The sequence below is a fragment of the Hypanus sabinus genome, chromosome 11 (genome assembly GCF_030144855.1).
Source record: "Hypanus sabinus isolate sHypSab1 chromosome 11, sHypSab1.hap1, whole genome shotgun sequence".
NCBI classification, from domain to species: domain Eukaryota; kingdom Metazoa; phylum Chordata; class Chondrichthyes; order Myliobatiformes; family Dasyatidae; genus Hypanus; species Hypanus sabinus.
The window spans coordinates 63,248,630-63,270,041 of NC_082716.1; the positions used below are offsets into that span (position 1 = coordinate 63,248,630).

At 37.8% G+C, this 21,412-nt stretch overlaps 1 protein-coding gene across 5 annotated transcripts in view; it reads left to right on the forward strand.

Moving 5' to 3' along the window:
- The window catches only part of tprb (translocated promoter region b, nuclear basket protein), an 88,905-nt gene that overhangs the window by 12,276 nt on the left and 55,217 nt on the right, over window positions 1-21,412 (forward strand). For 4 of the 5 annotated variants that reach the window (XM_059984497.1, XM_059984499.1, XM_059984498.1 and 1 more), the window contains exons 2-14: window positions 6,931-7,035; window positions 7,303-7,376; window positions 8,329-8,425; window positions 11,288-11,391; window positions 13,333-13,497; window positions 13,959-14,051; window positions 14,433-14,513; window positions 16,582-16,669; window positions 16,780-16,920; window positions 17,002-17,096; window positions 17,803-18,000; window positions 18,473-18,580; window positions 18,991-19,217. In XM_059984497.1, the coding sequence (XP_059840480.1) occupies window positions 6,931-7,035; window positions 7,303-7,376; window positions 8,329-8,425; window positions 11,288-11,391; window positions 13,333-13,497; window positions 13,959-14,051; window positions 14,433-14,513; window positions 16,582-16,669; window positions 16,780-16,920; window positions 17,002-17,096; window positions 17,803-18,000; window positions 18,473-18,580; window positions 18,991-19,217 (1,576 nt within the window). The remainder of the gene's footprint in view (window positions 1-6,930; window positions 7,036-7,302; window positions 7,377-8,328; window positions 8,426-11,287; window positions 11,392-13,332; window positions 13,498-13,958; window positions 14,052-14,432; window positions 14,514-16,581; window positions 16,670-16,779; window positions 16,921-17,001; window positions 17,097-17,802; window positions 18,001-18,472; window positions 18,581-18,990; window positions 19,218-21,412) is intronic. The other variant, XM_059984500.1, reaches the window with a different exon arrangement.

The window sequence follows — 21,412 nt, forward strand, 5'->3', positions numbered from 1 at the left end:
TAAACAGTTCACAATTGTCTTACCGCTTATTTCTCCCTAACTATCACTGACAAAAAATCACTGCTTTTAAACACAAGCACACACAAGTGACTCTTATTTTAAAAACTGTTCACTCTGAGTACATTGTGTCGAACAGCCACAGAAATGCATGTGTTTGACGCTAGTTAGTAAGTATTTGGCAACTACCTCCTGTCCTCATTATGCGACACAGTGTTCCAAAGAAACGAAAGGAGTCTGTCTATTTTGTCGATTAAGATGTTCTTTAAGATTTGTCCCAAGTAAGCAGCTGTTTCAAGCAAAAGGTGCAAACAAAAAGAGATGAAACATTAGTTCAGAGAATAAGAATTACCCTTTCCATGTTAACATCAAGACAATGTTTACAAAATAATATAGAAGGGAACCATGTCTGAAGAGGACATAAATTATAAAATAAATCATATAAATACATTTTACAAATTGTAATCTTTTATATATAACAGGGCGGCAATCTACTTCACTCTTTAGATTTTGTATGCTACATGTCATATTAATGGAAGTTATATATTGCATTCTTCATTACGAAAATTTGGATTGCTCTGTCCAATTCACATTATAACATTCAATCAAAATTTATTGCCCAAAACAAATTGAATTAGTGTTATTCTTCATTGCTTTTCAGTGGAAAAGCTCACACAAAAAAAGTAAGGAGCAAAAGACCTAACCTTTCAAATCAATACAGGGAAAATAAATGCTGTATCATTCTTGGTCAATTTTAAATGGAGCTGCAAAGCTCTGTTAGCATTGTTTATATATGACCCTGTTATTTTCCTTAAGCTATTCTTGATGTAGAAATTTAGATCCTGAAATTGACTTGAGTATAATTTAAGATTTAGTTTTTCTGAAAGTGTGATTTGCATTAGTTGCTAACTTATGATTATCACTTTCTGTATACTTTGTTGATTGTGATTGTCATCTGGTTAAAATCTGTCTGAATTGGATATATCCCAGCATTCCATCTCAACATGAAAATTAATGACAGTGTAATGGTATTACAGCATCAACAACCCAGGTACGTTTTCCTTGTGACTCTGTAAGTTTCCTTTGGCTGCTCCAGTTTCCTCTCACATTCCAAAGACCTGCAGGTTAGTAGGTTAATTAATCACATGGGTGTAACTGGGTGGAACATTTCTTTGGGTTGGTAGGGCCTTTTTGTGTGTTTAAAACATTCCGGCCCAATGCACTGCACCACTCAGTAACACACACCTAACCCTAACTTAATCACAGAACAATTTAGAAATGACCAATTAACCTACTAACCAATGTGTCTTTTGATTATGGGAGGAAACTGGAGCACCCGGAGGAAACGATCACATAGAGAATGCACAGACTCCTTAGAGGCAGCGGTGGGAATTGAACCCGGGTCATGATACTGTAAAGTGTTGTGCTAACCACTATGGTACTTTGCCCCTAAATGTTGTTAAATGTATCTGGACACAATGTCCTACCTGAGGAAACTAAGTTACCTGAAGGACCCAACCAGTTCTCCTCTACTACCCTCCTCCATTTGGCAGAACTTGTACTCACCCTCAACAATTTCTCCTTCTCCTCCCACTTTCTCCATTATGCCTGTCATTTCAAAGGCTAGCCTATGCAGAGCAATCTTATGTTCCAAGCCTCCCACAATAATGCTCCCCATTAAAATTCTGTGCTACATTAACGACTGCATTGTTGCTGCTTCTTGCACCCACGCTGAGCTTGTCAATTTCATCAGCTGCCTCCAATTTCCACCCTGTCCTTAAATTCACTTAGTCCATTTTCGATACTTCTCTCCCCTTTCTCAACCTCACTGTTCTCCAACGGGAGAAAAACAGCTTACTGACACGTTTTTCTCAACCTACTGATTCCTGCGGCAATCTTGACTATACTTCTTCCCACTCTGGCTCTTTTAAAAATGCTATTCCCTTTTCTCAGTTCCTTCATCTCCACGGCACCTTTTCCCACGATAAGACTTACTTTTCTAGGATATCAGAGATTTCCCCTTCCTCCACCATTGATACTGCCCTCACTCACATCTCCTCCATTTCCCAGACATCTGTGATCACCCCTTCTTCCTACTACCTTAATGGGGATAGAGTTCTTTTGTCCTCACCTACCACTCCATGAGCCTCCACATCCAGCATGTCCTTTGCAACTTATGTCATCTTCAATGGGATCCTACCTCTAACCACATCTTTACTTCCCCTGCCCCCCTCCCCCCCAACTCTGTAGGGATTGTTCTGTCCATGATTCCTTTGTCCATTAGTCTCACCCAACTAATCTCCCTCCTGGCACACTTATCTTAGCAAGCGAGATAAATACTACACCTGCTCTTTCGCCTTCCTCCTCCCTCCATTCAGGGCCCCAAACAGTCCTTCTCTACATAGGTGAGACCCACTGTAAATTGGGGGATTATCTTGTCAAGCACCTCTACTCTATTTGCCAAAAGTGTAAGTTCCCTGTGGCTAACCATTTTAATTTCCCCTTCACCCTTCCCCTTCACCCTTCTTTTTCCCACTCTAGCCTCTTGCCTCTGACCTCTTCTCCTCACCTGCCTATCACCCCCATCCACCACCCCTCGTGCCCTTCGTCCCTTTCTCCCATGGTCTACTCTTCTCTCCTATCAGATATCTTCTTCATCCTTTTACTTTTTCCACCCATCTGACTTCACTTATGACCTTCCAGCTTGTCATCCTTCTCCCTCCCCTCTGTTTTTTATTCTGGTATCTTTCTCAGTTCTGATGAAGGATCTTGGCCAAAGATGTCAGCTATTTATTCATTTTCATCGATCCTGCCTGAGTTCCTTCAGTGTTTTGTGTGTGTTGCTCTGTCATTAATTCCCAATGGGGGCATTACCTGTCCTAAGGGGGCACAGGGGAAATAGAAGTCATTGGGGGGGCATTTCAAGATTCTTGGGGGGGGAGGGGTTGGTAAGCACCACCCTAACATGAGGCCGTTAGTAGGACAGGCACTTCCAAAAAAAAAATATGAGGGACTGCAGCGCAGGAAGACCCATAGTTCTGCAGGCGGTAAGCACTGATCGTCACAATGCAGGTGAAGATAGGCAATCTCATCAGACCTTACCAACCAATTAGGGATGCATAAATTAGCAACTAGGGTGCTCAACAATTCCCCTTCTCCCCTTGACTTCAGCACACAATGAGTTCGCGTAACTTAACAGTTAGTAAGTCAAGTACACACCCTCAACTTGCTCTACAGTTTTACGGAAAACATGCCACGCAATGGTACAGCACTGGCTGGAACCAAATGGTGAAATAGAGCAAATCAGTGAGCCTGCCGACCCTGAGGATTCCTCTTGAGGTGTTCAAAGCAACCTCAGCTTCGTATATATTGTCAAGTACCATCTTTGGTGATTATGAGACCTTCGGTGATTGGTCTATCACACTAGCTGGAATAGTATAAAGGTTGCTTGCTGAACACCAGCTCTGTTGCACTAATGTTCTGATTCCAATCTGAATCCTTGTCACTGTAATTTTCAACTCCACTGGATGAGTCAGTTGTAAGACAAGGCATTGCTAATGCAATCTGTGTGATTTATCGAAAATGGAAATGTTTATGAAGAGCAACACACATAAAATGCTAGGGGAACTCAGCAGGCTAGGCAGCATCTATGGAAAAAAATACAGTTGATGTTTTGGGCCGAAACTCTTTGGCAGGACTGGAGGAAAAAAAAGCTGAGGAGTAATTTAAAAGTTGGGGGGAGAGTAGAGAGAACCATTAGGTGATGGATAAAATTTGGAGGGTGGAGGGATTAATTAAAGAGCTGGGAAGTTGATTGGTGAGATGGGAAAAGGGGATGGGTAATGGAGAGGGGGGTGTTGGAGGCATTGCCCCCCCCCCCACCTTTTAAATCTACTCCTCAGCTTTTTTCCTCCAGTCCTGCCGAGGGGTTTTGTCCCGACAAATCGCCTGTACTTTTTTCAATAGATGCTGGCTGCCCAGTTGAATTCCTCCAGCATTTTGTATGTGTTGCTTGGATTTCCAGGATCTGCAGATTTTCTCTTGCTTGAAGTTTATGAAGAGATTCTCTTAAAAACATAACAATAGAGAATCAGTCTATGATGAGCTGAAATGTATATTGAAGATAAAAGTACTCCACGAACATGATTTCTTGTGCAACAGATGGTTGCCATGCTGGTTCAGTGGCATTTGTGAAAAAAGAAATTCCAAGTCCATTTGCAATCCATTCTGTAATTCATTGTCAACATCTTGTAGCTGAAAACTTCAGCCAGCAACTTTTTTCAAGAATGGCTCTTGTAATATCTGCTATCAACAAAATTAAAGCTCATCCATTAAATAGCAGAATATTTCACCAATTATACCAAGGTAAAAATGAGTTTAAAAGCTTCTTCACACTGGAGTGCATTGGCTGTCAAAAGCTGCTGATCTTTTTGACACTGTTTGAATTTTTCCTCAGCGTTGAGGAAGAGCTTGGGAAACAAGATTGAACTTCCATATGGAGATGTACCATAGAAACTGACCATTCGAAATATGAAACTGCAGGGTGATAATTTCAATTTAACCCAGGCAAAAAGTGCAGTGTCCACTTTTATCAGAAATATATAAGCAAAGTTTTGGGAGAAGAATGTTCTCAGTTTCCTTGCATGGAAAGTATGGCACTCTTTTCACAGACAGTGATTTGCACATGCAGTTACTGAAGAAGGATTTTCAGAATTGATTCGAGGATTTGAATGATCTGGAAATTCCAGACTGGGTAATTAACCTATTTCTTTGCAAGATGGAAGAACAGGAAGAGAGCTTGCAAGAAGAAATTATCGAAATTCAGAATGATGAAGCAGCAAAAATGCTTGTCAAAAATGTCATCTTTTGTGGTATGTGGCTACACTGTCATACGAAGTTTCTTGGTCTTTGGAGAAGACTGAAACTGCTCTTCCTTGCATTTCCATTCCTCCTATCTTATTAAGAGGCTTCAGTTCCATGAACCAAATACACTCAAAAAACAGAAACTTTGGACATTGTTACATGTGGGGACTTAAGGCTTTTGCTGTCGCAACTTGAACCAAATATTTCGATTCTTGCTAAAAAAAACCCCATCAAGCTCAAAGATCACATTGATATCAAAGCTGCTGTAAGCTAGGTTTAAAGACAAATAAGATTAAAGCAGAATAATTTTTCTCATGTTGGCATAGAGTAGACATGTTTTTACACTATGGGGGGGCACTGAAAAGTATGTGGGGGGCAAGTATAAAGGTGCTTTAATGCAGTGTTGAGCTTAAAAAAATGATTGTGAAGCACTGCTCTAAGTGAACCACTTGAGATTTTTACTTTGAGATTCCAGTCAGTATCATCAGAATCCAGTTTGATATCACCGGCATATGTTGTGAAGTTTGTTGTGCAGTAGCAGTGCATTACAATATATAATAAAAACTGAATTACAGTAAATGTTTTATATATATTTAAATTAAACAAGTAGTGTTTTTTAAAAATAAAGTTAGGGAGGTAGTATTCATGGGTTCAGTGTCCATTCTGAAATCTGATGGCAGAGCTGTAGACCAGATGTTGCAGTTTAAAAAAAAATTCCGTATTGTGAGTGATCTAAATTTAAATTGCGATACTCATTTATGTATGCTTCTCAATTGCTGGATGGGGAAATTAACCATAGGTATATTTTAATGAAAGATCAGTAATTGTTATAAAAAGATCCTGATGATAATCATGATAAATCTGCATTGAAAAAGTTTTTTTCAGCCTCTGGTGTGTAAAAGTATGGCTCCATAGCAACCGATCCAGTTTAGTCAAGCCCTTACAGGATGTGAGCACATAAGAGGCTTATGCATCATAATAGTATTGCATTATTTTGGTCACTACATTTGACATCAACATTTCTACATGCTCATGCCTGTATCGCTGATTCCATGTCTCGTGTTTTAACAGCAGGATCCTTTCCAATGCAAGACCATCTTTAATCTATCGATCAATAGCTCCCATCCACATTTTCAAAATATTGCTCTCAAAGGTGATTGTAGGATTTCGTTCGTAAATTATCTGCCACTAGATACACTTTTTTTGTGTGTATAGTTGTTATTAGCCTGTTTAGAATTTTGTGATTTTCTGTAGGCAATGGAGGGTGTACGTTAATGTAAATAATCCTAAAATTGCAAATTACAGGAAGCTTCTGTTCCATATGAGGAGGGCAAGTGAATTGCTTCTGATTTTATTATTTGTCTTTGTTTATTAATGGGTGATGAATTTGGTGAATCATTTGCTAATCACTACTAAACATTTGTTGAAAAAATGGTGGTTTATTATAGTATTATATATGGTCTTGTATAATTAATATTTTTTTGCCCAACATTGTTGACCTCACTCAACTGTATTAAAGTGGGCTGGTGGTTTTATCAACCCACATATGAAATTCTCAAAGTCTTCTCAGTACATTATTGGTTATTGAATTTACATGATAAATACTGCCCTGGCTAGTGATTCTCAAGGTGGTGTGATATTAAAAATGATAGAATTGTTACAAATCATGTTTACTTCCTTGTCTTAACCATTACCATAATTTCATGAAATTGTGCTGAAATTGTCTTTCTGTTTGGGCTAAAAAAATTTTAACATTTCTGTTCCTGCTTAATAGATTTAATTAGATTTCTTCTAATCTGAGCTATGTACTCCTATTTGGTTTTACACATCATTTGAGAATTTGAGATTTGTGGACACAAATTTTTTGATGTATTGATATAATTTTATCAACTTTCATTAACTTTGATAACTTTTAATAGAGAACTGGTAGTTAGATAATAAGTATGTTGCATACACAGTAAGTTTTGCATCGTTGTTAAAACTGCCTGAGTAAAGTAGATTAAAAACTTAATTGTCTTGGTATAACAACTGTCACGAGTTCAGACTGAAAGCTTTTTTAAAATATTCCAGAGCAGCAGTATTTTGATGTGGAGAAACGCCTAACCCAGACACAGGAAAAGTTAGTATCAGAGACTCAAGAATGTCAGAAATTGCGTGAGGAACTATCTACACTTAGTAAGTACTGCTGTACTTTTTTTTAAAGGTATCTTGATTTCTAAATTTGCACGTGATACTGGGTATTGTCAGATGGGTCCATCTTGATATCCTGAGTTACACTTGCAGGAGAACTGTTGCACATTTGTGACTGGGTTCTACATTTAAAAGTTATTTAATTTTCTGCATTGTGGAATGGTATTTAATATCCAACATTTTTGATAATGAATTATTACAATGTGCAATGGATCAATTAACTTTGTGCTTTATGGTATTTGTTGCTTATAGGTGACGAATTAAAAGAAACTAAGAACAAAAATAAGGACCTAGAATCTTCTAAGGAAAAACTGATGAATACAGAGGTATGTATTTGGAATTACAATGTTTTATTTATCCCTGACGAATTTAGTTTAACAATGATAAGGAGCCATGTGCAAAGTTTAGGAATTTGGAATGAGATAGTGCCTTTGAGGATGGTAAAAGAATCAGGAAAAATATTAAACAAAGAATTAGGAGTGTTATTGGGGCAATGAAACATCTGGAAAGTAGTGAAGAGAATCACAAGGCATTTTATATGTATTAGCAAGAATGTAGATGAGATTCACTCAAGGACAAAGGAGGGAATTAGTGTGTGGAGCCAGAGGAAGTGGGTTAGGTCCTTAATGGATACTTTGCATTGATAATCATTAAGTAGAAAATACTTGTGTAATAGTGAGATCACGGAATGTTATATTGATATTCTACGGCATTTTATTATTAAGGTTAAGAAAGTGTTGGGTGGCTTTAAAAATCATTAAGATGGAAAAGCATTCAGGGCCTGGAGGGATCTTTCCCAGGATACTGTAGGTGGCAGAAAAGGAAATTGCAAGGGCCAAAACAGAATTTTTTTGTATACTTTTTAGCCATGGTCAAGATCTTGGGTTTGTTCCTTTGCTTAAGAAGGACAGAAAAGATAATATAGAAAATTATAGGTCAGTGAACCTTGCATTACTGATAGGGAAGATAGTGGGAGTTGTTAGTGAAGAGTTACTTGCATTTGACAAAGCATGGACTTGTTAGGGAAGATCAGTTGGTTTTGTGTGGGGGTGGGTCATGTCTCATTTTTTTTGAGGAAGTGACAGATGTTTGCAGGTAATTGAGTGGTTGATGTTGTTAAATTGAATTATAGCATTTGACGAGGTTCCTTTTGATCGAGAAAAGTCACATGGACCGCAGTGACCAATTGTGGAATCGAGGATGGAGTGGCTTGAACCAGTTTTTGAATTGAAAATGTAAATAACTGGTGTATTTAAATGTTATTTCATTTTGAAACAGGGCCAGCTTTCTCGTGCAAAAGATGAATTGGATAATGAAAAACGAGAGCTAGTAAGAACACTTGAACGTAGATCCCAAGAAGTGGAACATCTGAATGGTATGATGAGTACCTTCAATTGGATTTTAGCTTGACTTTGTATTTAAGCACACTATCTTTCTGAAAGATATAGCTAGTTTAATTCTGAGTTTTCAAAAGAATTCTAATACATATGATGTGCACAGTCATTTATCAGTTAACTTTACATCTCGCCTGCATATGTACCTGTTCTTCTTGAAAGCTCTTGTGAAAGACAGAAAACTGAATTGGAGTTGGGAATAGTGACTCTGGTAAATGCATATGATATAAGCAGTTGAGAAGAATGATCTTGCATCTGAACAAGATTAGTTTTAGTTTGGACAGAGATAGAAAGAGACAACAAGCATCACTATTTGGAGTGATTGCACACATCTTCTCCCAATAAAATTTGTAGATTACTAATAAGAAAATAAAGAGGTTGTTGTGGCATGGTTAGGTTAGTCTGCTTGCAAGAGAAGGTAGATGAGATTGATGAGACACTTAAGTTCATTAATTATATTTGGGACTATTTATTGGAGCACAACATTTCCAGCAGAATTTCTCGTGTTTATAGTATTAGATCAGTTTGTTTCAGATTTTGTATTATGTAATGTGAGGCAATGAATGTGTAAATGAGCACTGAGGAAAAATGGTCATGTGTAAAATATGTTACCCTCTTGGCAACATTATGTCAAAAAGTAGAATGATTAATAAAACAAATATAAGGGGTGGGGTATATATAAGTCTGTTGGGGTCATCTATTGTATCCAGTGGTCTCAGTGTGACTTCCTGGATATCGGTGAGACCTGACATAGGTTGGGAGACCACTTCATTAGGCACTTTTGCTCCATCTGCTACAAAGAGTGGGACTTCCCTGTGGCCACCCATTTTAATTCTACTTTACATTCCCGTACAAATATGTCAGTCCATGGCCACCTCTACTGCTGTGATGAGGCCTTTGGTGCTTCTCCCCCTTCACTTTCTTCCATGGTCTTCTATCCTCTCCTATCAGATTTCCCCTTCCTCCAGTCCTTTATCTTTTCACCAGTCTACTTCCCAGCTCTTTGCCAATTCTCCCCCCCCCCCCTTCTCCCGGGTTCACCTATCACCTTGTGCTTCTTCCTCCCCTCCTCCCACCTTCTTCATCTGACTTCTTCCCCTTCCTTTCCAGTCCTGATGAAGTTGTGTGCGTTTCTGTTGGATGGGAAAGATGTTTTGTGGTGGAAATTTGGTTAAGGTTAAGATTTCCTGTCTAGCTATGTAGACAAAAGAAAGGTTCACTGATATTTTGAACAACACACAGAATGCTAGTGGAACTCACCAGGAAATAGGTGATGCCAGGTGGGTGAAGAGGGGAGATGAAGTTGGGAGGTGATAGATTGGGGGGGGGGGAATAAAAGGCAACGGGCTGGAGGAGAAGGATTCTGATAGGAGAGAAGAGTGGATCATGGGAGAAAGGGAAGGAGGAGGGGCACCAGAGGGAGGTGGTGGGGTAGTTGAGTAGGCTAAGAGGCTAGAGTGGGGAATAGAAGAACAGGAAAGATGAGGGGAAAAGAAGAGAATGTGTGCTGCCTGCTTCCTGAAGTCAAGTTGATTGGTTAAAGAACAGAAATTGGATTAAAAAAAATGTATAATTTTAACATTTGTTCTTAGCACTTAATGTAACTCTCTTTAACATGAAGACTGGATGCATAGCTGTGAATTTTGATTGTGATGAGCAAAAGTGAAAATGATGAGAAAAAATTGCATTGTATGATCAGCAAGTTTAGGAAATGTCATTGGTGACACCTTGCAATGGGAAGGTGTACTTTCCTTTAACATATTGTCATTCCATAGCTTTCTTCTTTAAGATACTGTAACTCCGCTTCCCATCTATGAAAATAATTTTCTTAAAATATTTTATGTAGTTCTAAGAGCCATAAACAATGCAATACTTCGACTGCCATCTCTTGATTTGTATCATAACATCTGGCATTTATTATTGAACAATGTTCAAGTTCAAAGTGCATTTATTAAAAAAGACTATAAATTATACAATCTTGAGATTTGTTTACTGGTAGCTATAAAGCAAGAAACCCAAAAGAACCCAATTAAAGAAAAAAAATAAATGACCAACATCTGATGTGCAAGAGAAGGAAAGACACAAATTATGCAAACAGTTGAAGTGTGCATATTTAATTTCTTTCTACCCTTTCAATCAACTAGCTTGGCATAGATTGCTTCCTGGTTTGTTTTCTAGTTGACTACCTTTAAAAAAAACACACACACATGAAGTTTAGTAAAGGATGATGTTAAAGGACAGCATGAAAACAAAAGAGAGGGCATGCAATATTGCAAAAAGTGGCAAGCTTTTAAATACCAACAGATGGCAAAGAGGGGAGGAAGAATAAAATAAAAAAGCTAGCTACTGTTATTGAAAAGGGTATCAAGGGTTATTTCAGATGTATGAAGAATAAAACAGAGGTAAGAGTGGACATTGTACTGCTGGAAAATCATGTTTCAATGTGAAAGACGCCAGCATTATGCCAGAAATTCTAGTGTCAGGGACTCAGAAATGACTATATACTAATACTAAAGATAAGCTGCTTGGGAAGCTGAAAATTCTGTAGGTGAATATGTCCAATGGATTGCACCCTAGAGTTCTGAAACGGATAGCTGAAGCGATTGTGGAGATATTAGTAGTAGTCTCTCAAGAATTACTAGAGTCAGAACTCACTCCAGCCATCTGGAAAATTGCTGGTGTCACTCTACTCTTTAAGAAGGGGAGTGGCGAAAGAAGGGGAAATCTTGGCTCAGATATGTTGAATCCACTATCTTTGATAGTGGATTGATTGTTGATCTTAGTCATGAGTACACTTTGCAACAAAGCTGCTTATTGAATTGAAACATTTTGTCTTATTACAGCGGATTTAAAACGTCTAAATGATAAACTTGTGGAAACAAATTCAGCAAAAATAGACCTTCAGTTAAAACTTGATGAGCTTCAGGTATCAGAAGTTTCTGTTAAGGTGAGTTTTTCAATGGCGTTGGATAAAATATTGCTGATTTAAGCCCTTTTGGTAAAACTTATCTAATAATTAAACATTATGACAATTTATTGTGTCATAGATGATGTCATGATGCTGATTGTAGTGTAACTCCAGATATACGGTTGTAAGAAAATGTTTGTGAACCTTTTGCAATTACCTGGTTTTCTGCATTAGTTACTCATAAAATGTCTAATCTTCATCTAAGTTACTAGAATAGATAAACACAATCTGCCTAAACCAATAGCACACAAACAATTGTACTTCCCCTGTGTTTATTGAACACATTGTTTAATCATTCACAGTCCAGGCTGGAAAAAGTATGTGAACCCTTGAATTTAATAACTAGTAGAACCTCCTTTAGCAGCAATAACCACCACGAAATATTTCCTATAGCTGAGATCAGACTTGCACAATGGTGGGGAAGAATTTTATACCATTCTTCCATTCAAAACCGTTTCAGTTCGTCAATATTTCTGGGGTACCTTGCATGAACAACTCACTTCAGGTCATGTAACAGCATCTCAATTGGGTTAAGGTCTGGAGTCTGACTTTGCTATTCCGAAACACAGGTTTTCCTCTTGCAGAATTTCTTCATGTAAAATATACCAAATGAGTGGGTTTAAGTTAGCATCTTAATTGTTTAATAATTTAGGAATATAGTCCAAGCATAGACTATTACGGTTATTTCAAATTGCCATGCTTTTAAATATTTGTATCTCCCCCCCCACCCCTGTACTTATAATAATTTCAATGTTGTTGAATGCAAGATGACCAAGCTGATACCTAAGATACAAATGAAAAGAGGAATGGTTGGACCTTGTGGTGACAGCCTTTGAGATGATGCTCCCTGACAAAACATTGGATTTTCTTATTAAGATTAAGATCCACACATTGCGCTGAATTAGATTTGATTCAGTGTGCTTTTATGTTATTTGAGTTAAACATCCAAAATGTATGAACCTTGAAAGTTATTTTAATCATAACAAGTAAGCATTGTTTTTGATACTCTTGAACACACTTAGTTATTATTCGTGAGGAATAGGGGCATGAACTTTGTGGGTAATAACTAAAACGTGCTACTGCAGATCTTTTTGTACTTAACATGCTCCAAATATAAATATATTTCAAAAGCATTGACACACATTAATAAACAAATTAAATTGTTTAAATGCTCCAAACGTAATTGATGTTAATAAACAGCTGGCTTCCATTGCCATGATTGGTGGTGATTTGGCAAGATGCAGCTGTGTAAAAAGAAACTTTTAGACCAATGCATGTATGGAGTCATTATCAAAGTTATGTGAAAACTGTTTACTTTGTATACAGTCACTAGTTGCATATCATGTACATACAAAAATGGTTTGGAAAATTTCAAAGTGGTGTCTGGGGTTCACCTTGTATGTGAGCGGTGAGGAAAGATTGTAACAATATCCTATCCTGGAATGATATGATGCTTTGAGAAGATTAAATAGGATTGGTGTCATTTACTGGAGAAATAGGTACAAATAATCACAGTGTAAAAATAGATTTCGAAAGGGATTAATGAGTCAATGCTGAGGGCCTGTTTCTTCCTTTTGGATCAGTCATGTTAAATACAGTGGCTCCAAGTGTAATGGAAAACACTTGACTGGATCAAATACTGCATTAGTTCTCCAGTAACTCTGCCATCTGGGACAAAGATTGCTGAACTGATGACCTATCCACTACCCTAAATGTTCTGCAGAATAATCCAACTACTCCTTCCAAGCGTGTGACCTCTACTTTGAAGGAGAATAAGTAGCAAGTGCATGCAAGTTCTACCTCAAGGCTAGAATTTATATTGCCATTTCATCATCGTTCGGTCTAAATCCTGGAGCACTCTGTCCAGTGGGCTTACCTTCAATGGGAATGATTGTGATTGGTAAACCAATTTTTTTTCAGTATCGTGAAAAGCGTCTCGAACAAGAAAAAGAATTATTAATGAATCAGAACAGTTGGTTGAATACAGAAATAAAAACGAAGACGGATGAACTTGTAGGACTTCGTCGAGAAAAAAGCAATGAAATTCTCGAGCTCCGATGCAATCTGGAGAACAAAAAAGACGAGGTAATCTGTCCTTTTTGCTTAGTGAATACAAACAATAACATTTCTATCTTTCTCAGCAACCCAAAGGTTCAAGACAGAGTTTATTATCATATGGTGCATGTATATGCATGTGTAATCAAGCTTAATTGAAGCAGCATCACAGGCATATAATACCATTCAGAAGAAAAACAAATACAATTTTAAAAAGAAAGAACAAATGTAAAACAGTCCATTTTACTGCATTTTGTATCTGAACTTGATGGAAGGATTTCTTTAATTTGAAAGCTAGAAATTCAAATAATCTACAAAACTCAAACTCAGCACAATTACTAGGTTTTAACGTACCGTGTGGACTTGAAGGGAGTCTGCCACTTAATATTTTTCTTCTTACTGTCACCTGTTGAAACCTCTAAAAGCATTCAGAATTGATTCTCTGGCATTGACTAACCTGGTTGTTGATTTTTAACTGTTACCTTTTACAGATTTGCAGCCTAGAAGAGCAAATTCATACGTTGAAAGCAGCTAAGCAAAACCTTGAGGAGCAGGTTGAGGATTTAATGAATAAATTGAAGGAGGTTAGTCTTTGTTAATGGTAATTGAATGAGCAAAAAATAATATTCAAAAATTGGAACATGTTTCCTCAGTTCAATTATGATGCACATTAAAATAGTTTCTGTCATTGTTCATCTTTCAAATTTATTTTTCTCTGTTAGCTTTCCAGTGTGCCAAGCTACACCAATAATCCACTGCAATAGTTGGGGTAGAATTTAGCAACAAGTTTTAAAAATCAAGCCATTCAGTATCTGGTATTTTCTGAAATCAAATCTGTGAACTTTTCTATATAGAGGAAATAATGAATCAAGTACCGAGTAATAAATTATACTTTCATTGGAAATTCATGTTTACAGCTGTTGATGGTTATGCGAAGCTTACATCTGTTTCTGTTTTCTGATCAGTCCAAGGAACAGTCAGCAACTATGGAAGAGAGGTTTCGAAATGAATTGAATGCGCACGTGAAGTTGTCAAACTTGTACAAGGTATAATCTTGTTTTTCTCTCTTAAATGTTACTTATTTGCATAGAGCACTTGCAATTTCCAGAGAAATACTGGTAATTTTTTCAAGGGCTGTTTCTATCCATGACAATCCCTCGCCTCCCACATGCCAAAAGTAGATGAGGTGGTTTAGGACTCCATACAAATGCAAAAGTGATAGGATCCTGAAACGTTGTTAATGGAAGTTTGGCAGGGGAGCCATTAATATCCCACATTAATTTATGCAAGGCGACAGTCACAGCTACAAGGGAGAAAACTAGTTTTGAGGTAAGATACATGCCTGAAGATCTATCCTAGGCTGTATGTATTGATGCAATTAGGCACAACAGTGGCTATATTTCAACAGGAGTTTGAGGAGACTTTGGTATGTACTGTAGAGAGCATTCAAATTGGTTGCATCTCTGTTATGGAGGGCCCACTGCACGGGAAAAAGCTGCAGAAAGTTGTAAGCTCAGCCACCTCCATCATGGGAACTAGCCTCCCCAGCATCAAGTGCATCTTCAAAAGGTGGTCCCTCAAAAAGGCATCGTACATCATTGAGGACCCAATTACCTAGAACATGCCCACTTCTCATTGATACCATCATGGAGGAGATACAGGAGCCTGAAGACACAAACTCAGCTTTTCAGGAACAGCCTCTTCTCTGCCATCACATATCTTTCTGAATGGACATTGAATTCATGTAGGCTGCTTTTATTTTTTTTCTTTTGTTTGCTCTCTTTTTAACCTAATTTAATTTTTATATATATTTCTTATTGTAATTTATAGTTTTTTAAATTATGTTTTGCAATGTACTGCTGCTGCAAAACAACAGATTTCATGATACAACACACACAAAATGCTGGTGGAACACAGCAGGCCAGGCAGCATCTATGAGGAGAAGCACTATCAAAGTTTCAGGCTGAGACCCTTCATCAGGACTGACTTTGTCAGGAAGGGTCTCGGCCTGAAACGTTGACAGTACTTCTCCTTATGCTGCCTGGCCTGCTGTGTTCCACCAGCATTTTGTGTGTTGTTTGAATTTCCAGCATCTGCAGATTTCCTCGTGTTTGCCCTTTAAATTTCATGACACATCCAGGTGATAATAAACCTGATTCTGATCTTGAAATTGTCTTAGATTTTAAACAGATTTTAATGTTGGGACATTATATATATATATATATAGTAACCTGCTCTTCGTGTATTTGTGTGCATGTATGTTATATGGACTAGGAGTGGGTTTAGGAAGCAGGATTCATGGAAAGGGGTTCATGGGAGAAGGGTTGTGTAGATGTTCAACATGGTAATGGTTTAAAATGAGATTCCTCAGTTGTCATAGAGTAGCTTGAGGGATTATGTAAAGGAGTAGGTCCAAGAGCTGGATGTGGCTACTGAGGCTCCTTCAAAACAGTGTGTCATAGAAAATGACTCACAGGTATTGTGCATTGCTGCAGTCCGAGACATCTATTCGCATGTTCTTTGACTGAACAGGGCACATCATATCCAGATCTTAATTCTCCACTGTATGAGTGACAAAAAGTAAAAAGGGACAAAATATATCATTTTTTTCACTTTTTATGGCTATTAATTATTTTCCTCACATGAATTCTGTGAGAATTTGTTTTAATCCTAACTCAAATTTTTGTGCAATGTTGGGTGATTTCATAGAATTTGTATAACCTGAATAATGAACTTGGCTATTGCCTGTATAGATTTCTATCATTGCCATGTCTAACTTCATATTTCTCTATTAGCACAAGCCTGTTTGATTCATCAATTTTAATGTGCTGTTTTGATGCTATTACAACATTCTTGCTTGTATTTTACATCACTTTTTTGTGTCATCTGCCATGTTTAGGATTTTTTTGTCACTTGGCAGTTCCATGTTTTTGCTAATCTTTTTAAATACCTGCAAGATCCATATCAATATGACTTGACAATTTTGTATTTTTTAGTAATATTAATGGATCTACCTCTCTTATAAGCATGTCCATTTGGCCTCCAGTAATTGGATTTTAAGATAAACCACCAGTGAATGTTGTGTAGTAAATACCAAGCCTTCAACCTTTGCAGGGTGCAGCTGATGATACTGAAACTAAAGCAACTGAACTTACCAGAGCTGTCGAGGAACTTCATAGTCTACTAAAACAGGCAAATGAAGGTATGTTTATTTCAAACGTTAGTCTATTTGTTTTGGTTCAAGTTGCTTTCGGTGTAGATGCTTTTGGTTTAAGTTCCTTGTAACATTAACTTGCCTGATATTTGTTTTAGCTCATAAAGTAACTGAAGATCGTCTGATTGAGACAGAGACTTCCAAAACCAAAGCAGTTGCTGAACTAAATGAAAAGATTATCAAACTGGAAAAGGAACTGGAAAATGCTAACCATCTGCTTTCAACTACAAAGCTTAAAGGTACCTGAGTAGATACAAAAATATATTCAGTAGCAGTAAATATGTTTTGTTTTGTACCAACTTGTGTATTTTGTATGATAGGAGCTGCCACTTTATCAGAAGAGGAGCTTGCAGCCATGTCACCCACTGCAGCAGCTGTTGCTAAGATCGTAAAGCCTGGAATGAAGCTCACAGAGGTAAAAGACTGGTGCTAATTGCTAATGTTCATTTCAGTTTATCTTGGAGAATTCTACCATGGGGGGGGGGGGGGTAATAATTGAGTTTTTTTGCTGGGTTTCAATCAGCATTTTTCAGAATCTCATAGATAAATTATAACATACTTTATATATAGAGTGTCATGCATATTGTTTGCAGTTACACTTTCTAGGATTCAAATTTTCACTGTCAGCCACTGAACTTCTCCTTGCACCTTTACAGTTTTCTCTAGCAGAAATAAACTGGAAACTTATTGGCTCAAGACCAATCAAAACTCACCTTTGGGTTTCGGTTGGGGTATTCCACAATATTCCGCGTGGGAATTTAAACTGGAGGTGGCAGTTTTTTTTTAAACGGTCAAGTTGAGAGTTCGACACCAACCTGGCACGAATGGAGAGCACGCTTGGGAGCGGTCTGTCACTGGATCGAACTCGGGAACCTCCATTCTCGAGTCCGGCGCTGATCTCACTCTGCCACCAGCCGACTAACCTTTGTTTTGCGATAAAGCAGCTTTTCAAAACCTCTAATCAAAATAGCAGAATTTTACTTAAAGCACAGGATTTGTGACATAAGAGCAGTGATAATGAAACTGGGTAGAGTTTCTCCTGAACACTTGGGTGTTCTTTGGAATAAGAATGTACAAGTGTAATTTGGAAGAAATAAATTGCTTGCTTAATGTCTCCACAGTTATATAATGGGTATGTTGAAGCTCAAGATCAGTTGCTATTGGCAAAACAGGAAAATAAGAGAGTTAATAAATATTTGGATGAAATTGTAAAAGAGGTAGAGATGAAAGCTCCACTTCTGAAGCGTCAGCGTGAAGAATATGAACGCGTGCAAAAAGCTGTAGCAAATCTTTCAGCTAAATTAGAAGATGCCATGAAGGTAACTTTTGTTCTGTACTTCCTTAACTGTTACTTGGTTTGAAAACATTTTCTGACCACAAATAACTGCAGTTTGAAAATATAAATAGAAAAATAAAGCTGGTGCAAGCAAATGGGATTGCTGTAGAAGGGCAAGAATGTTGGCATGTATGTGATGGCCTGAAGAACACATTTCTCCACTGTACAACTGTGGTTCTGTAAGACTGTACAAAGGCACAATTGGTAGCAATCTGGTGATTAGCTGTTTCTTTTACAATAATGAATATCGTCTGTGTATTTTGCATAATCTGGTGTACAAAATAGTTTTGTGAAACTTAATCACAATAGATAATTATTGATCCATATTTTAAAAGCAATTCTTGGGGAAAAATTGTCTTTGTTTAAACATTTCTCAAAAAATGCTATGTAAGCTAATTTATGTTGTAAAAGAATTGAATTAATGGGAATTACATTGATAAAATCTACTTCTGTAGGAAATTCGACGTTTACAAAAATGTACCGATGAAGCGAATAAGCAAGCGTCATTGCTTAGTAGAGAGAACCAGAGATACAAAATGCAAGTGTCAGATCTTTCACAGCAGGTTAGTGTTTAGCATAATGTACATTACATTTTATTCTCATGCCAGTAAGTCAAAACAGAGGCGCCCTGGTGTCTACATCTCTAAATTCTTTTTATTCATTTATGGGATGCGGGTGTCACCAGCTAAGTCAGCATTTACTGCCCATCCCTAGTTGCCCTTGAGAAGGTGGTGATGAGCTGCCTTCTTGAACTGCTGAAGTCCCTGAAATGTAGGTACCCCTATAGTGTTGTTAGGGAGGCAATATGCTTTCTCTCATTTGCTGAATGGCCTATTGCTGTACATTAGATGAGCTTTTGTATGTTTGAAAATTTAATTTACTTAGAATTATTCATTGTTGATCTAATGGAGCAGTTATATCCATGTGCCATTGCTTCTCATCTGACATGGATGTGTTTGTACTTGTGATTCAGAATAGAATTCTTTTGATGGAACTGGAAGATGCACGAGGAAATCATATTTTACGTGAAGATGAAGTTAGTTCGGCCGACATAAGCAGTTCCTCTGAAGTAATTTCTCAGCACCTGGTGACCTATCGTAGTGTTGAGGAACTGCAACAACAGAATCAACAACTGTTGGTGACTGTTCGTGAACTTGCTGAAAAACAAGAAAAGGAAGAGAAGGAACAAACTTCTTCGCAGTAAGTGCTTTAGTTGCTGATGACTTGTTGGTTGTTAATCTGTAAACACCTCAAACCAGTTGAAAAGTGGCTTTCCTTACACTACTGTGTCTGTGTTCATATCAGTTCTACCTCTGCCTTCCGCACAGAGAAGAATTTCTTCTATATTTAATTGGTGCTTTGGACATATTCTGAAAGATGGCTTTAGCTTTTCAAATGTTTCTACTGGCATCTAGCATAAAAGCAAGAATATACTGGAAATAGTTATGCTAAGCTGCATTGGACTGCAGGAAAAAATGTTACAAATCAATATCTTTTGTCAGAGCTTGGAGCAGATCAAAGTAAATTTATTATCAAAGTACGTATATATCACCATATACAAACCTGAGATTGTACAAGAAACACAATATAATCAAAGAGGAAAATGAAGTAATAATAAAAAAAAATTGAGAGCATGAGATGGCGAGTCCTTGAAAATGAATGTATGGGTTCTGGGAAAATTTCAGTGAGGGGTTGAGTGAAGTTATCCCCTCTGGTTCAAGAGCCTGATGGTTGAGGGATAATAACTGTTCTGGACTTGCTGGTGTGGGTGCTAAGGCTTCTGTTCCTCCATCCTGATGGCAGCAGTGAGAAGACAGCATTATCTAGGTGGCTGGAGTCCTTGATGTGAGCGCTGCTTTCCTGCTGTAGTGCTCTGTGTAGATGTGCTCAATGGTGGGGAAGGCTTTAATCATGAACCACTTGGCTGTCTCCAGTACTATTTGTAGGCCTTTCCATACAAGGACATTGGTGTTTCCATACCAGGCTCTGATGCGACCAGTTAAGATGCTCTCAACCACACACTGTCGAAGTTTGTCAGAGTTTTAGATGACATGCCAAACTTCGTAAACTTCTAACAAAGTAGATGTACTTATTCATAATGCACCTACGTGGTGGACCCAGGACAGGTCCTCTGAATTTATAACGCCCAGGAATGTAAAGCTGCTGATCCTCTCCACCTCTGATTGCCTGATCCTCTGATCAGTTGGTTCATGGACATTTGGTTTCTTCCTCATGAAGTCAGTAATCATCTCGTTGGTCTTGCTGACATTGAGTGAAAGCTTGTTGTGGTTTCACTCAGCCAGATTTTCAATCTTCTTCCTATGTGCTGATCTGTCACCACCTTTGATTTGGCCAATAACTGGTGTTGTTAGCAAGCTAAATATGGCATTGGAACTGTCTTAAGTATAAAGTGAGTAGAGCACATAGCCTTGTGCACATGTGCTGTTGCAGAGGAGATGTTGTTGCCAATCTGAACTATCTGGGGCCTACAAGTGAGGAAATCGTTGATCCATTTGCTCAAGGAAGTATTGAGGCCATGGTCTTGAAGCTTATTAGTTTTGTGGGGATGATAGTATTAAATGTTGAGCTGTAGTTGATGAAGAGCATCTTGAGTGTTATGGGAAAACAAAATAAACAGTGTGGAGTCCAAGTGAACCTGAATGATGCACGTGGTATAGGTGCAAGCAGAGAGTTGGTGGTGAAGGCTTGTTTATCAAATCTCTGGAGTGGATGCGTCAAATATGTGAACTGAATGCTGAGGCTTTAGGCCTGCTCCGAGCTGCTCCAGTGGTTTGGACCTAAGAGCTCAATTTAGTTTGGATTGCTGCTGCTGTTCATTTCTAGTTGCATGAATTTTTTTAAAATCTGGGCACTGGGGGTTAGTCATATTTTCTTTAGGTTGGGTTCTTTCAGATGCCATGCTTCGCGACTACCTGTTAAACAAATCTCCAGGTTTTATAATTTGTACATTTGCTGATGATAAATTCACTTAGAATCTTCGAATCTTTGGATCTAGTTGAAAGATGAATGAGAACACAGAGAGGGAAATGGAGAAATGAGATGTAGAAGCAATAGTAGCTGGAGTTGAAATGAAGTACAATGTTGGCACCACCTAGTAGGATAATTAGCATCTGCTCAATGTGCGAGAGATGACTGCTTGTTTTAATATGAAATTTGTTTACCATTTTTGCATTGGAATCTATTTTGTTCGGATTGCATTGCTACCACTATGTCTAATAATGCAACATAGTAACATACATGATTTCTTTCCCAAATTAATTTTTATTTCCTATGAATTAATGTATCAATTTCATAATCCACTAAGTCCCTTTATGGCTTTGCTGTAACTTCACACTGTACCTTTATCTTAACCTTGGGTACTTCCTGGCAGCATA